At 37.3% G+C, this 16,233-nt stretch overlaps 1 protein-coding gene across 3 annotated transcripts in view; it reads right to left on the bottom strand.

Moving 5' to 3' along the window:
* BUB1B (BUB1 mitotic checkpoint serine/threonine kinase B) overlaps positions 1–16,233 on the bottom strand; it is a 54,957-nt gene that overhangs the window by 28,050 nt on the left and 10,674 nt on the right. For all 3 annotated transcript variants that reach the window (XM_027571719.1, XM_027571720.1, XM_027571718.2), the window contains exons 5-8: positions 13,065–13,261; positions 5,258–5,427; positions 3,504–3,718; positions 3,240–3,331 (exon numbers count right to left, since the gene is read on the bottom strand). In XM_027571719.1, the coding sequence (XP_027427520.1) occupies positions 3,240–3,331; positions 3,504–3,718; positions 5,258–5,427; positions 13,065–13,261 (674 nt within the window). The remainder of the gene's footprint in view (positions 1–3,239; positions 3,332–3,503; positions 3,719–5,257; positions 5,428–13,064; positions 13,262–16,233) is intronic.

Below are 16,233 nucleotides of genomic sequence, written 5' to 3'. Positions count from 1 at the left end.
AAAAATAAATTACACTTCATTGAAATTTTTACACCTTTTGGGATTCAAAAGATAACATCAAGAAAGTGAAAAGAAAAACAAAGAAAGTGAAAAGACAACTGACAGAATGGGAAAAAATATTTGCAAATCATGTATCTGCTAAGGGACTTGTACTCAGAATATATAAATTCTTACAATTCAAAAAGACAGGGGCACCTGGGTGGCTCAGTGGGTTGGGCGACCAACCAACTCTTGATTTCAGCTCAGGGCATGATCTCAGGATCATGGGATCAAGCCCTGCATCAGGCTCAGACATCAGCATGGAGTCCACTTGGGATTTTCTTCCTCTCCTTCTGCCCCTGCCCCCCACTCACACTCACTCTCTCTCTCTCTCAAATAAAATCGATAAAAAAATAAATAAAAGACAAATAATCCAGTTGAAAAATAGGCAAAGGATTTGAATAGGCACTTCTCCAAAGAAATACAAATGGCAATAAGCCCATGAAAAGATGTTCAACATCATTAATCATTAGAAAAATGCAAATCAAAACCACAATGAGATACCACTTCACACCCAATAGGATGGCAACAACCAAAAAACAAAACCAAAAGAAAGTGAATAATAACAAGTGTTGGTGAGGATGTGGAGGAAATTGGAGCCCTCATTCATTATGGCAATTTGGGAACAGAAAATGGTGCCACCTCTTTGGAAAACAGACAGTTCCTGAAAATGTTAAACATGGAGCTACTATATGACTCAGCAATTCCCTTCCGAGGTATATACCCATAGGAAATGAAAACATATGTCCACAAAAAAACCATTTACACAAATGTTCACAGAAGCATTACTCATAATTAGCCAAAAAGTAACAACAACCCAAACGTCCAAAGGGGTAGCTGCTCTAGACAAGTTCAGGAACTTGCAAACAATCTGGTTTGACTATATGACGGGGAGGAAACAGGAGATGTTAAGGGGCGCCTGGGTGGTTTAGTCAGTTAAGCGTCTGCCTTCATCAGGTCATGATCCTGGGGTCCTGGGATGGAGACCCGCATCGTGCTCCCTGCTCAGTGGGGAGTCTGCTTCTCCCTCTCCCTCTGCCTTTCCCTCTCTGCTCATGCTCTGTCTCTTGCTTTCTCTCTCTCAAATAAAGAAATAAAATCTTAAAAAACAAACAAACAAGGAAACTGGAGATGTTAGCAGAGGCCAAATCAAGAACAGTCTCCTAATTAATCTTAAGGAGTTTTAGTTTCATCCCAAAGGTTATGGGGACCTAGCAAGGGATTCTGATCAGGAAAATGAAACAATCAGATTTGCAATGCAGACCTGCGACAGCATAAAGAATGAATGGGATGAGTAACACTAGAAGTAGAAAGATTAGGTAGCTTGCAGTAATCCCAGCAAAGAATGATGGAGACACAGAAGCCATAAAGAAGACTGTTAAATCTATACAGGAATTAGAAATATATTTGTAGGGGGTGGGGGGATGGGTCAGCCCGGTTATGGGTATTAAAGAGGGCACATTCTGCGTGGAGCACTGGGTGTTATGCACAAACAATGAATCATGGAACACTACATCAAAAACTAATGATGTAATGTACGGTGATTAACATTATAATAAAAAAAGCATTGGAAAAAAAATATATTTGTAATGGTTACTGCTAAACAATATCAAAAACAAGTGATAAATTAGGGGGAAATATTCACAACTCCTATTAAAGATTTTAGCTAATGAGCTTAATCTATAATAACATGTATATACAAAGAGCCCCTGGAACATACCATTAAAAAAAACACAAACTAAAGAAAATGTTGCAGACAGGGCAAATAAGACAGCCATGAAGAGGAGTTGAAATAAAAATCAAGTTCAACATTTTCTATACCATATTTATTTTGCCATAATTCTATCTATAGGTGATTTGAAACATTCGAAAAATTAAATATCCACAAATGTGTGCTATCAATTTCTTCTGGTAATCCTTTGTAAAGGCTCATAGGATTTTTTTCTTTTCTTCCTTTTTTATTTTTTTAAATTCTTTAATTTTTTTTTTAAAGATTTTATTTATTTATTTGAGAGAGAGAATGAGACAGAGAGAGAGCATGAGAGGGGAGAGGGTCAGAGGGAGAAGCAGACTCCCTGCCAAGCAGGGAGCCCGATGCAGGACTCAATCCCGGGACTCCAGGATCATGACCTGAGCCGAAGGCAGTCGCTTAACCAACTGAGCCACCCAGGCGCCCTCTTTTCTTCCTTTTTTAAAAGATTTATTCATCTGCTTGAGAGAGCAAGTGCAGTGGGGAGGAGCAGTGCAGGGGAGAGTCACAAGCAGTCTCCCTCAGATGATCCCATGACCCTGAGATCACAACCTGAGCCAAAACCAAGAGTCAGACACCCAACCAACTGTACCACCCAGGCGCCCCTCATAGAAATTTCTTAAAGAATATCCTCCCTTGGGGCGCCTGGGTGGCTCAGTCGTTGGGCATCTGCTTTCAGCTCGGGTCATATCCCGCGGTCCTGGGATCGAGCCCCGCATTGGGCTCCCTGCTTGGCGGGAAGCCTGCTTCTCCCTCTCCCACTCCCCCTGCTCGTGTTCCCTCTCTCACTGTGTCTCTCTCTGTCAAATAAATAAATAAATAAATCTCGAAAAAAAAAAAAAAAAGTATCCTCCCCCATGTTGAACTCATATCAGGCAGAATTTTTTGCTATAAATCTTATCTATTTTTGCATTCCTATAGTACCTAGCATAGAGTGATGAGGGGTTATAGATTAGTTATGAGAAAACTCTTGCACTGGGACACAGAATCTGACCCTAGCATTATATGCTCTGCAGTGTGTATTAGACTAGATCTCACACTGCCTGATGATCTAAGTATCACCTGTCATTCTTTTTCTTATAACAGAAATACTAAGGGTTAGGAAGAAAAAGAAAAAGACATCCAGAAGGAAAGAGCAGGGTAAAAGGAAAAACTATCATAATTTCTAATCACTGTCAATAACAAAGGTAGAACATCTCACTTAAGTCAAAGTGATTATCTTTGACTACAGCAATGTAAATATAAGCCTATGAAGTTTATTCCTTAATAAGAATATTACCAAATGGTCTTTTAGCCCTAACATACTCTAAAGAATATAGACATTAAAAAAACACAATTTGTCTCGTTACTTTCATCCCCACAAAGAAGGAAATGCCTTTGGGAACCAGAATAGGTGCTCCTGCTCACTCTTAATAATTCCCACCTCAAAATATCAGGAAATCAAACTCACATAACTGGCTGTTGTGCAGTTTCTTCAACGTATGGAGTAAAACTGGGAAGCAGAGAGGGTATAGTGGTCACAGAAGCTGTACCACCATGAGGCTGGCGATGAAGAAGAAGATGACAATTACCACAGTTATACATTCTGACAAAGTATATGCAGGCCACGCCCAATCATTCAGGAGGAATTAAAAGAGATGCTAAAAACACTCCTCTACTCTAAATCTGAAGTTTTTGTTATGTTGGCAAGTACACTGGATCCAAGAGTCCTTACCCTATATTCCAAAGGCCTGCCTGTGTTCCAAGGGCCTGGCTGCAGCTCGTTCTCTTTGGCCCTGGACACAGGAGGTGCTATCCATGGCTGAACTGTAGGCTTAGACAACTCTGCTCTAGAAGCCTCATCAGCATTTTCATCAAAAATAGTAATTCTGGAATTACTTTGCATCTGTTGAGGAACTGGATTTTGGAGTCCTCTGTTCTGGTTTGAAGCTAGGAGAAAAATATTAAAATTTTATGTAAAATATTTAATTATCAACTCAGATGCCAGATAAGGAATACCTAATTCTTCCCAAAATCAAGGAGATTACCCCTGCTACCATAGGAACAAAGAGATTTTTTTAAACAATAATTTTTAAAAAACCTTACATGAATTAACATTTTAATCCATTCTGTTTGTTACTCATACTCTCCCTCCTTTCCCTCACCTCCAGTCTTTTATTTATAGATATGTTAAAAAAAACTTAGGATGCCTGGGTGGTTCAGATGGTTAAGTGTCTGCCTTCGGCTCAGGTCATGATTCCAGGGTCCTGGGTTTGAGTCCCACATCGGGCTCCTTGCTCAGCAGGGAGCCTGCTTTTCTCTTACCTACTTCTCCCTCTTCCTGCCGCTGCCCCTGCTGTGATCACTCTCTCTGACAAATAAATAAAATCTTAAAAAAAAAAATTCTACATCTTCCTTCAATCATCATTCTAACACTATCTAGTTTTCTCAGAGACTATCCTAAACTAAATCTTCATTTATCAATTTAAAATTTTTCTCTCAGTGGAAATCAGCTGAAATGTGCTGAATCTAGAGAAGACAAATTAGCCCATTTATTAGGGGTGTTCTCTGTTGTGGAGCTCCTTATTATAATCAAGCTTCATTATGATCTGGAGGAAATACTCTTTTGTTTTTTTTAAAGATTCTATTTATTTATTTGACAGAGAGAGACACAGCAAAACAGGGAACACAAGCAGGGGGAGTGGGAGAGGGAGAAGCAGGCTTCCCGCTGAGCAGGGAGCTCGATGCGGGGCTCCATCACAGGACTCCGGGATCATGACCTGAGCTGAAGGCAGACGCTTAGACTGAGCCACCCAGGCGCCCCGGGATGAACTATTCTTTAGGTCTATATACTCCCTATACCCTAATTCTAGGATCTACAAGTAATATTTTGAATACTGGTAAGTTGATACCGTAAAAGGAATATGAAATTTTTAAAAATTCTGGTCTATCCATCTAACTGCTATAAATGTAGTTAGTAAAAGCTTATTGCTCTCTCTACTTTCTACTCAATTTTGCTGTGAATCTAAAACTTTCCTAAACATAATTAATTGAAAAAAAAAAAGAGAGAGAACAAGAAAGAAAGCTTATCAGTGATCATCTTTAGGTATACAAAGAGAGTCCAATTTCTGGCCCCAAAAACCTGAAGACCACGTTAATACATTCTCTGGGGCTCTGGTATATGTAAGCTTCGCTTTGACAATACTGGCTATATTACTGCATATCTTCTCTCGACTAACAACTCAAACTCAGAAACTCTTGATGCTTCCTATATATTAGGTTTTTCTTAATTAAGACACAAAATTGCTGACCTGTTTTGCTTTTACTGCATACTGTAATCTCAGCTCTCTGAAGACTTCCTTCTTTTTGCTACCTAGTAGTCAGAAAACGAGGACAGTGTCCACGTATATATTTATACATTATCTCTTTACATAATTTGCCTACTGCCCGAGACTAAGAGCTTCCAATAATAACACTTAACAAACTTACCCTTAAGAGCACCTCCGACACGGCTGATTGGAGCTCTTGCTGTCTTTTTCCCTTTGCTTTTTAGTTCAGCCAGTGTGCTTCGTTGTGGTACAGAAGACCCAAAAACTTCCTCCTCCTCTTCTTTCTCAAGTGCCAACACAGTTTGCCGAGACACCCGAGCTTGGAATTGTCTAAAAGTAAGAGAATGGACAATTAACTTTTGGGGGAGATGACCACTACTCACCAGAATCAAAATTTCTAATTTATTAAACAAGGGAGAAGAAATATAGAGAAACAGCCCAAAGAAAGTGTTTATTCTCTCAGGAATAAAGAAAGCTACCTTGAAATCAGAGAAGGTTTGGAATAGGATGATTTAACTTCCCCTTTAAATGTCACATCCGACCAATTAGCATACTCTGAAGAGCACCATTAGGCTGATCTGAGGATCAGACCAGGGTGACTAAGACTAAAGAATTTATTAAGGTCAGAGTTTCCCATCAACTTTTAAACTTACAAAATAGTTGGAAGAGTAAATGAGCACCCATATACTCTTCACCTAGATTCAGCAACTGTCAACGTCTTGCCACATCTCTTTTATCACTGTCTATGTCTCTTGCTCTCTCTAGGCACATTCCTCAGCCCCATACCATTTTTTCCCAAACCATATGAAATGAAGTTGTATCCCACATGTCATTTTACTTTAGCACAGCTGGCAGAAGTTTGAAGATTTAACTTCCTGTGCTGCTGTCAAAGCTTTACGTATTATCAAAAGGGTAAAAAACCAGAATAAACTGCAAGTGCTGGCCAAGACGGAGTAAGCCCATGATAGCCTCTCTCTCACTGGGTAGAATTAAAAACTCTAAACAAAATACAAAAAAAGCAACTGAGGTCTCTGAAAAGTAAACAAAAGCAAGTGGACTGTAGAGAGGAGTCAAACTTGAAGAAACAAACCACACAGGGTTGTTTCCTGTTTTTTTTTTTCTTCTTCTTCTTCTTCTTCTTCTCTTTTCTCTTGTGGTTTTAAATTGTTGCAACAATGGTGTGGGAAGCTAAAACCTCATCTTTCTGGCCAGAGTACTGGGAAAAGGGGACTCTGAGGGCCAACGAATGTGGGAGAGATACTAGAGAGGACGAGCTGAAGAAGGGGATCTCCTAATTCTCTACACGAATTGGCACAAGCTCTGGACTCACTCCTGAGCTATGCATGCAGAAGGCAGGCCCAAAGTAGCACAAAAAAGGCTTTGAGATCTGAACTATGATATAAACCATTGCCCAAGTCCTAGACTAACCCCTGATCAGCCTACATGTGGAATAGACCCAAATGTCTTGAAAATTGAACTGTCAGTGGAACCACTATCCATCAGAGAAAGAACTTGTGATATCTGAGGGTTGGTTGCCTACTAAGACAAAAATATCAACATTCCCCAGGGAATATCAACCAATAGGACTCAGAGTCTAATAACATAGTAACAGGATAAATGTCCAGGATATAATCCAAAATGACCTGACAGACAAAGAACCAGGAAAATGTGATCAATTCTCAAAGAAAAAGGCAATCAACACATATCAAAATCAAGATGACCTAGGTGTTGGGAATTTCCAGACAGAAATTTAAAGATTTACTTATTTATTTATTTGAGAGAGAGAGAATGAGAGACAGAGAGCACAAGAGGGAAGAGGGTCAGAGGGAGAAGCAGACTCCCCGCTAAGCAGGGAGCCCGATATGGGACTCGATCCCGGGACTCCAGGATCATGATCTGAGCCGAAGGCAGTTGCTTAACCAAATGAGCCACCCAGGCGCCCTCCAGACAGAAATTTAAAAGCAGCTATTATAACGACGCTCTGAGAGATAAAGGTAAAAATATCTGAAATAAATAGAAAGACAGAAGTTCTCAGCAGAGACACAAAAACTATAAAGAAGAATCAAATGAAAAATTTAGACCTGAAAAACACATTATCTGAAATAAAAAATTTACTGGATGAACTCAGTATCAGAATGAAGAGGGCTAAGGAAAGAGCAAATGAACTTGAGGACAAATCAACAAAAATTAGCCATTCTGAAGAACAAAAAGAAAGGTTAAAAAATTAAAAACAGAAACAGGGGTGCCTGGGTGGCTCAGTCAGTTAAGCATCTGCCTTCGGCTCAGGTCATGATCCTAGGCTCCTGGGATCGAGTCCTGCATTGGGCTCCTTGCGCAGCGGGGAGCCTACTTCTCTCTCTGCGTCTGCCTGCCACTCCCCCTCCTCATGCTCTCTCTCTCTCTCTCTCTGACAAATAAATAAATAAAATCTTAAAAATAAATAAATAAATAAATAAAATAAAAACAAAAACGAAACAATAAAAAAGAGCTTCAGGGACCTATGGAACAATATAAAAAAGTCTAATATATGTGTAACTAAAGCCCCAGAAAAAGACATAAAAGTGCAGAAATAAATAATGGCTGAAAACTTCTCAAATTTTGTGAAAGGCATACATTTACAAATTCAAAAAGCTCAGTAAACCCTAAACGGATTCAGTGCAAAGGTAATCACACATAGACACATCATAATCAAACTTCCGAATAACAATGTTAAAGAAAAAAATCTTAGGGGCGCCTGGGTGGCTCAGTTGCTAAGCGTCTACCTTGGGGCGCCTGGGTGGCTCAGTCGTTAAGCGTCTGCCTTCGGCTCAGGTCATGATCCCAGTGTCCTGGGATAGAGCGCCACATCAGGCTCTCTGCTCAGCAGGAAGCCTGCTTCTCCCTCTCCCGCTCCCCCTGCTTGTGTTCCCTCTCTCTCTGTCAAATAAATAAATAAAATCTTAAAAAAAAAAAAAGCATCTACCTTCGGCTCAGGTCATGATCCCAGCATCCTGGGATCAAGTCCCACATCAGGCTCCCTGCTCAGCGGGAAGTCTGCTTCTCCCTCTACACCCCCCACCCCCAGCTTGTGCACATGCTCTTTTTCTCTGTCAAATAAATAACATCCTAAAAAAAGAAAAAGAAAAGAAAAGAAAAGAAAAAAATCTTAAATGCACCCAGAGAAAATCAACATATTACATATAGAGAAGGAACCATTCTCATCAGAAATCATGGAGTCCAGAAGACAGTGCAACAACATCTTTATCGAAGTTAAAGAACTATTGAGGGGCGTCTGGGTGGCTCAGTCGTTAAGTGTCTGCCTTTATCTCAGGTCATGATCCCAGGGTCCTGGGATGGGACCCCGTGTCCAGCTCTCTGCTCAGCGGGGAGTCTGCTCTTCTCCCTTGCCTTCTGCCCCTCCCCACTGCTCATGCTCTCTCTCTCAAATAAATTAAATTTAAAAAGAGAAAAAAGAAAAGAACTGTTGACCCAGAATTCTACATCCAGTGAAAATATCCTTCAGGATTGAGGATGAAATGAAGTCATTCTCAGATGAAAAAAAACTAAGGGAATTTATTAGCCATAGGCTCACTCTAAATGAATGGCTAAACAAACCTCTTCAGGCTAAAGGGAAATTATACTAGAGGACAACTTGGGACTTCAGGAATGAAGGAAGAACAAAAATGATAAATACAAAAGACCATTTTCCTCCAAAGTTCTTTAAATATGTAAGGCTGTTGAAAACAAAAATTATAACATTGTCTGGTGGGGTATTCAGTGTATGTAGATGTAATACATATGACAAGTATACCAAAAAAGTAGGAAAGATCAAGGGACCTATATGGTTATAAAGCTTCTATATTTTTTTACTTGAAGTGATAAAATATCAACCCTAAGTAGACCATGAAAGGTCAGATCTGCTTATAATATACCCCAGACAACCATTAAAAAAAAGTAGTAACAGACAAAAAAAAAGCCAATAAAATAAATTAAAATGAAATATTAAAAAATATTCAGACAATCCAAAAGAAGGCGGGAAAGAGGCAACAGAGGAACAAAAGATAGAGAACCAATTGAGAACAAATAAGAAAATAATAGATTTAAATCCAATACAATTAATAATTAAAGTAAATGTTCTAAATACACCATTTAAAAAGATATTGTGAGAGCTGAGGAAAAAACAAGACCCAACTATTTGCTGTGATAAAAAACCCACTTTAAATATGAAGACATGGAATAAAAATGAAAGAAAATCCATACAAAAGCCTGCATCATGAATGTTTGCAGCAGCATTATTTCACAATAGCCAAAAAATGGAAACAACCTAAATGCTCATTATTTGATGGAATAGATAAGCAAAACGTGGCATAGCCACTGAATGGTTATTACTGAGCAATAGAAAGGAATGAAATACTAACATATGACATAACTATGTTTATCAATGATGAACATACTATGATGAACCTTCAAAACAGTATGCTAAGTGAAAGAAGCCAGTCACAACAGACCACATAACATAGGATTCCATTTATGTGCAAAGCCCAGAATAGGCAAATCTAGAGAAAGAAAGAGATAAGTGGTTGCCTGGAAGTGGGTGAGTGGGAATGGGGAGTGAGTGCTAATGAGTATGGGGTTCATTTTGGGGTGTTACATATGTTCTAAAATTAGATAGTGGTGATGGTCACACAACTCTAAAACTGTTTAAAAAAAAAAAAAAAAGGAAAGGAAAAAGACATAGCATATAAACAAAAGAACGCCAGAGTGGCTATACTAGTATCAGACCAAGGAGACTTCAGAATGTGTATGACCAGGGATAAAGACAGACATTATATAACGATAAAGGGGTCAATTCTAAATGTGTATGCTTCAGAACTTCAAAATATATAAAGCAAAACAAATGGGACTTAGGGAAAAATAGACAAATTCATAATAAAAGGGACTTCAAAATTCCTCTCTCAGTAACTGATAGAACAAGTAGATAGAAAATAAGCAAGGAAACAGAAGACCAGAACAGACTACCTATCAACTTGACCTACGTAACATTTAAAAAACATTCCACCCCTAAACAGCAGAAAACACATATTTTTCAAGTGTCCATGGAATATTCACCTATGACAGACCATATTCTGGGCCATAAAACAAAACTTAATAAATTAAAAAAAACTGAAACCATACAAATTATGTTCTCTGACCATAATGGAATTAAACTAGAAATCAGTAACAGAGAGACATCTGAAAAATCTCTAAACATTTCCCAATGAAATTAATATACTTCTAAATAACCCATGAGTCAAAGGGACAACATATGGGAAATTAAAAAATGTTGTTTTGAATGAAAATGAAAAATACAGTATTATATTAGAATTTGTGGAAGATAGCTAAAGCAGTGTTTAGAAGGAAAGTTTTATATTAGATAAGAAGATCTAGAATTAGTGAAATAGGCTATCATCTTAAACCAGAAAAAGAGCAAGTTAAACTCAAAGCAAGCACAAAGAAGGAAATAATAAAGAGCAGAAATTAATAAAAATAAGAAGAAAAAATCAATTAAGAAAAAGCAATGAAACCAAAAGCTGATTCTCTAAAAAGATCAATAAAATCGATAAACTAGCCAGACTGAGGGAAAAGAGAGAAGACACAAATTACCAATATCAGGAATAAAAGAGGGGAGATCACTATATAACTTACAAACATTAATAGGAAAATAAATACTATAAACAACTCTATGCTCATAACCTCATAGATGAAATGAGTCAATTCCTCAAAAGATAAATACTACTAAAGCTTACTCAAAGAAATCAAAGATCTAAATAACTGGAGAAACATACCAAGTTTATGCACAATACTAATCAAAATTCCGGAAGCTAATTCTAACACTTATACAGAAAGTCAAAGAACCAGAAGGGCTAAAAAGAAGAACGAAATTGGAGGTCTCATATTTACCCGATTTCTAGACTTACTATAAAGGTACAGCAACCTAGATCCTACGGTATACACTAATTAACAGATACACAGATCAAAAGAACAGAATAACAGAAATAAACCTACACAAATACGTTTTTTTTAATGTCAAATACGATTTTTTACAAAGGTGCAAAGTCAATTCAATGAAGAAAATCTTTTCAACAAGTGGTAGAAGAACAAATGGGGGGTCGTATGCAAAAAAAAAAAGAACCTTGATCAATACTTTCTATAAAAATTAACTCAAAATGGATCAGAGATCTAAATATAAAAAATAAAACTATAAAAACTTCAAGAGTGGGGTGCCTGGGTGGTTCAATCTGTTGGGCGTCCAGCTCTCGGTTTCAGGTCATGATCTCATAGGCCATGGGATTAAGCCCCATGTCGGGCTCCGCCCTCAGGGGGGGAGTGAAGATTTCTTTCCCTCTGCCCCTACCTCTACTTATGTGCTCTCTCCCTCTCTAAAATAAATAAATAAATCTTTAAGAAAAAATTAAACATAGAAATACCATATAATACAATAATTCCACTACTGGGTATTTACCCAAAGAAAACAAAAACACTAATTCAAAAAGATATATGCACCCCTATGTTTATTGCAGTATTTACAATAGCCAAGATATAGAAGCAACCTAAGTGTCCATCAACAGTCAAATAGATAAGGAAGATATGTATATATAATGGACTATTAGGGAGCCGTAAGAAAGCATGAGATGGTGCCACTGGTGACAACATGGAGGTACCTACAGCACATTATGCTAAGTGAAATAAGTCAGACTGAGAAAGAAAAATACCATATGATTTCACTCATGTGGAATCTAAAAGAAAAAAAAAGGAATAAACAAACAAAAAGCAGACTAAGACCTATAAATATAGAGAACAAACTGATGGTTGCCAGAGGGGACGGGGGTGCGTGGGCTGGGCAAAATGAGTGAAAAGGAGAGGGAGACACAGGCTTCCAGTTATAGAATGAATAAGTCATGGGAATAAAAGGTACAGCATAAGAAATATAGTCAGTGATATTGTAAGGGCTCTGTACGGTGCAGTGAGTACAGCATAATGTAGCAGCTTCTAGAATCATTGTATTATACACCTGAAGTTAATGCAACCTTGTGTATCAACTATACTCAAAAATTTTTTTTAAAAAATTTCAAGATGAAAACAAAATGTTTGCAATCTTTCGCTAAACAGTTCTCAGATATACCAAGAGCATGATTCACACAAAAAATAAATAAGTTAGACTTCTTCAAAATTAAAAATTTTGTTCTATAAAACACACTGCTAAGAGAACAAATAGACCACAGTTAAACCGGGAGAAGATTTACAAGCCACATACCTGACAAAAGACTTGTATTCAGAATATACATATAAAATCCATCTTTAAGGTAGAACCAATTTAACAACTGAAATGCATTATGCTAAGTGAAAGCAGTCAGACTCAAAAGGCTACATTGTATGATGCCATGTATGTGATATTATGGAAAAGGTGAAACTGCAGGGCTAGAGACTAGATCAGTGGTTGCCAGGGTTTGGGAATGAGAGTAAGTGTTAAACTACTAAGGGAAAGGGAGAGAGCATAAGGAAATTCTATGGATGATGGAACTTGATCATGGTAATGCTTACATGTCTCTATTCATTTGTGAAAACTTACAGAATTGTACACCAAAGAGTAGATTTTACTAAATGTTAAATATAAATTGGTCTTTTTTTTTTTTAAGATTTTATTTATTTATTTGAGAGAGAGAATGAGAGATAGAGAGCACGAGAGGGAAGAGGGTCAGAGGGAGAAGCAGACTCCCTGCTGAGCAGGGAGCCCGATGTGGGACTTGATCCCGGGACTCCAGGATCATGACCTGAGCCGAAGGTAGTCACTCAACCAACTGAGCCACCCAGGCACCCTATAAATTGGTCTTTTAAAAAATTAAATAGTAACTAAGTAAATTTGCCAATCCATGAGAGCATTTTATTCAGATGCAAAACCATTTATATCTATTAGTTTTAAAGAGTGGAGACAAGCTCGAGAAGTTTACCGGTGCTGTGACTGCAGTCGTTCCAGTGGTTTGGCCTTCTGTTGAATCCCTTCCTGAAATATCTTATCTGCTTTCTTAAAGTTTTCTCTAGCTTCATATTCTTCAGCCCATGAGATATAGAACTGAGCAAGTGAAACACCAATCCCTTGGCTATGTAAATAACTGTACGTATCCAAAGGCTCACTGCATAAATGCCCCTGTAAAAAATTAAAAGCATTAACAGTTAACCAATTTCTATTCACTTACTGTCTTTTTTAATGCAGAAACTACATATAGTAGGAGTTACTATATGTAGTTTCTGCATTGAAAAAATATTTATCTATTATAATACAATGTTATAAGGACTATACTGGGAAGAGTTAAAAAGTAGACAAAAGAGATTAATTTGTAAGAAAAAGGGAGCAGAAGGAAAGACTTCAAGAAGGTATGACATTTTTGAGTGTGGCCTTGAGGGAGGAATAGACTTATATCTGGTAGAGAATGGGAAAGGAAGGCATTCTACACAGAGAAAATGGTATAAGCAAAGACAGAAACTGAAAGTTTATAGAGATGCAGATAAGACAGGAGCTTGGAAAGCTTGGAAAAAAGGGTGTGACAGGTCTTAAATGTCAAGACAATTAATTTTAAACCTATGTGATAGTGAATGTATGTGTGTTGGGGTGGGAGAGCTATAAGCAAAGGAATGACATGGTCAAATCTGTATTTTAGAAGGATCTTATAAGACCAGATAAAATGTAGATAATTCTAGTAGTAAGAAGATAGGATAATGGGTCAATAAAAATGCCACATCATTAACAGTTTGATATATATTTTTTCCTTGAGGAAAAAAAGAACATATATCATTTTATACAGCATAAAAGGGTTTTTATCATTTAATAAAGTTTTAATCATAAGAAAATTTGCTTTTATTCTACTTAACCGTCCATCGTTCATTTTTCCATGCTGCTGCTTATTCTTTATTATTTTTAGATAAATAATGTTCCATCCAATAATCTTCCATCATTTAGCCACTCCCCTATTTTTTGGATATACAGCTTCTACTTCGCCCAATTACATATAATTCTATAACAAATATCTTCATGCACACAACCTTTCATGTTTCATATTACTGCCCTATGATAAATTTCCAGAACTAGAACTATGTTAAAAAGTAACAAATTGCTTTTTTTTTAAAGATTTTTATCTATTTATTTATTTAACATAGAGAGAGAGAGAGCATGAGCAGGGGGAGCAGGGGGAGCAGCAGAGGGGGAAGCAGACTCCCCGAGGAGCAGGGAGCCCAATACAGGCTCGATCTCAGGACCCTGGGATCATGACCTGAGCCGAAGGCAGCCGCCTAACCAACTGAGCCACCCAGGCATCCTAAAAAGTAACAACTTGCTTTCTAAGAGGGTTGTACAAATTTAAAATGCTAGTAGTTATTCCCAAATACTAATTTCACAGAAAATACCTATTTTTAAGTTTCTAATTTCATATAAAAATTGCATTTCAGTGTTCTAATTAGGAGTTCTTATACTACTAAGGAGGCTAACATTTTCTATTTACTAGATATATTTTCTCTCATCTCTATCTGTTCCTGATTGTCTAGCCTAGGTTAAGTCCTCCTTGTATGTATTCCCTCCTATACAACTCAGTACTTTCCTGCTTTCTCTTTTGCGACTATTAAATGCTTAACATCTGTCTTTCCCAATAAAGTAAGCTTCACAAAGGCACAAAACATTACTATCCGCTATATCCTAATCCCTAGCCAGGGTCTGGTAGAAAAGTGAATAAATGAAATGCTCCACTTATATCTTTGACAAAACAATCAGTATTTTATAGTTTAATTCTGTAGTAATTCAGTAAATAGAGTTCTTCACTTATCCAAATGAGTGATGTTTTCCCATATGTGATGGCAATTCAAGCAAAGTTCTAATTCTGAATATGTTATCAGTATCAGATCCAGTCCCTGATATCTGTTACTACATAAATAAAGGTTAACATTGACTGTACTTGTTAATGGCTTTCTAAATAGCTCTGGTTCAGCATGAAACAGGCAATAAATATCAGGTTATTCTAGAGTCTGAATGAGATTACTTAAGAAATAACATAAATAAAAGGACCACATGGTTAGATTAATATATCCAAAAGATAAATCTTTTTGGTAACCTCTAACAAGCCAACTAAAACAATTTTACACTTTTAACTAAAAATCCTGGATATTTCCTAAAAACAATTTTTTCCTTAGCTAGACTGTAGTTATCCCTTACAAAAATAACTCTTAGACTGGAGAAATTTTTCTGCAAAGCAAAGAAAGTAGTGTGAGGAGCCCAACTGTTACTCCTCTTGACCATTTCATAAAGAGAAAAACCTCAGCAAAATAGTTCAATATGCACCCTGTTAACCATCTACAAAGTTCAGATTATTGCTGATCATACTAGGGCTGATCATTTGAATCTGAGGGTTGTCTAGACCAGCACTGCTCAGATTGCCTGTGGGAAAGAGGCTAGTTTTGGTGTGTGAGTGTTTCAAGTTTCCACTCCACTGTTGACTGGTACTCTTTTTCCCCATTGTTGACTAATATTTTTAAAAAATACAATAAAAATAGAAGTTGCTAGAAAAATGATGATGTGTTTGGATGCTGTGGCAATGTCAAATTTGTTAACAAAACTTAGCAAAACTTCTAAATGCTTGCTCTGAACTTTTATACTTATCTTGAACAGTCTGCAGACCATTCTTCCGTAGCTCTGGTCTAGACTATGCTTTTTATTTTATGATAATATCATTACTCTTCAGTACCAGCACCAGGTTAGCATTTATGAAGAGAAAAATTACTCCAACTAATTGTTACTTTCAATAGCTCCAACTAAATATAATCATAGAATCCTGGGATAAAGAATTACTTTAGAGGTTTATCTAGTCCACACTTTTAGTAAAGCACATATAAGAACATGATTTAGGATAAGAATGTTATGTAGGATGGAATGAAGAACAAAATCCATTAGTAAGCTACCAGGGACCATAGTCTCCATACCAACAACATGCTTTGGGTACCATCCTTTGTCATAGACTCCTGTCACTAATACTCCACAGATAATCTCTCCAACTTGTTAATAATGATGCCAAGATATGTCAAATGTCCTATGGAAACCAAGATAGCTTATGCCTTCAGGACTCACCTAATTTCCTT

This window comes from Zalophus californianus, chromosome 6 (genome assembly GCF_009762305.2).
Source record: "Zalophus californianus isolate mZalCal1 chromosome 6, mZalCal1.pri.v2, whole genome shotgun sequence".
NCBI classification, from domain to species: domain Eukaryota; kingdom Metazoa; phylum Chordata; class Mammalia; order Carnivora; family Otariidae; genus Zalophus; species Zalophus californianus.
This window is presented reverse-complemented; position numbering and strand designations above follow the sequence as displayed.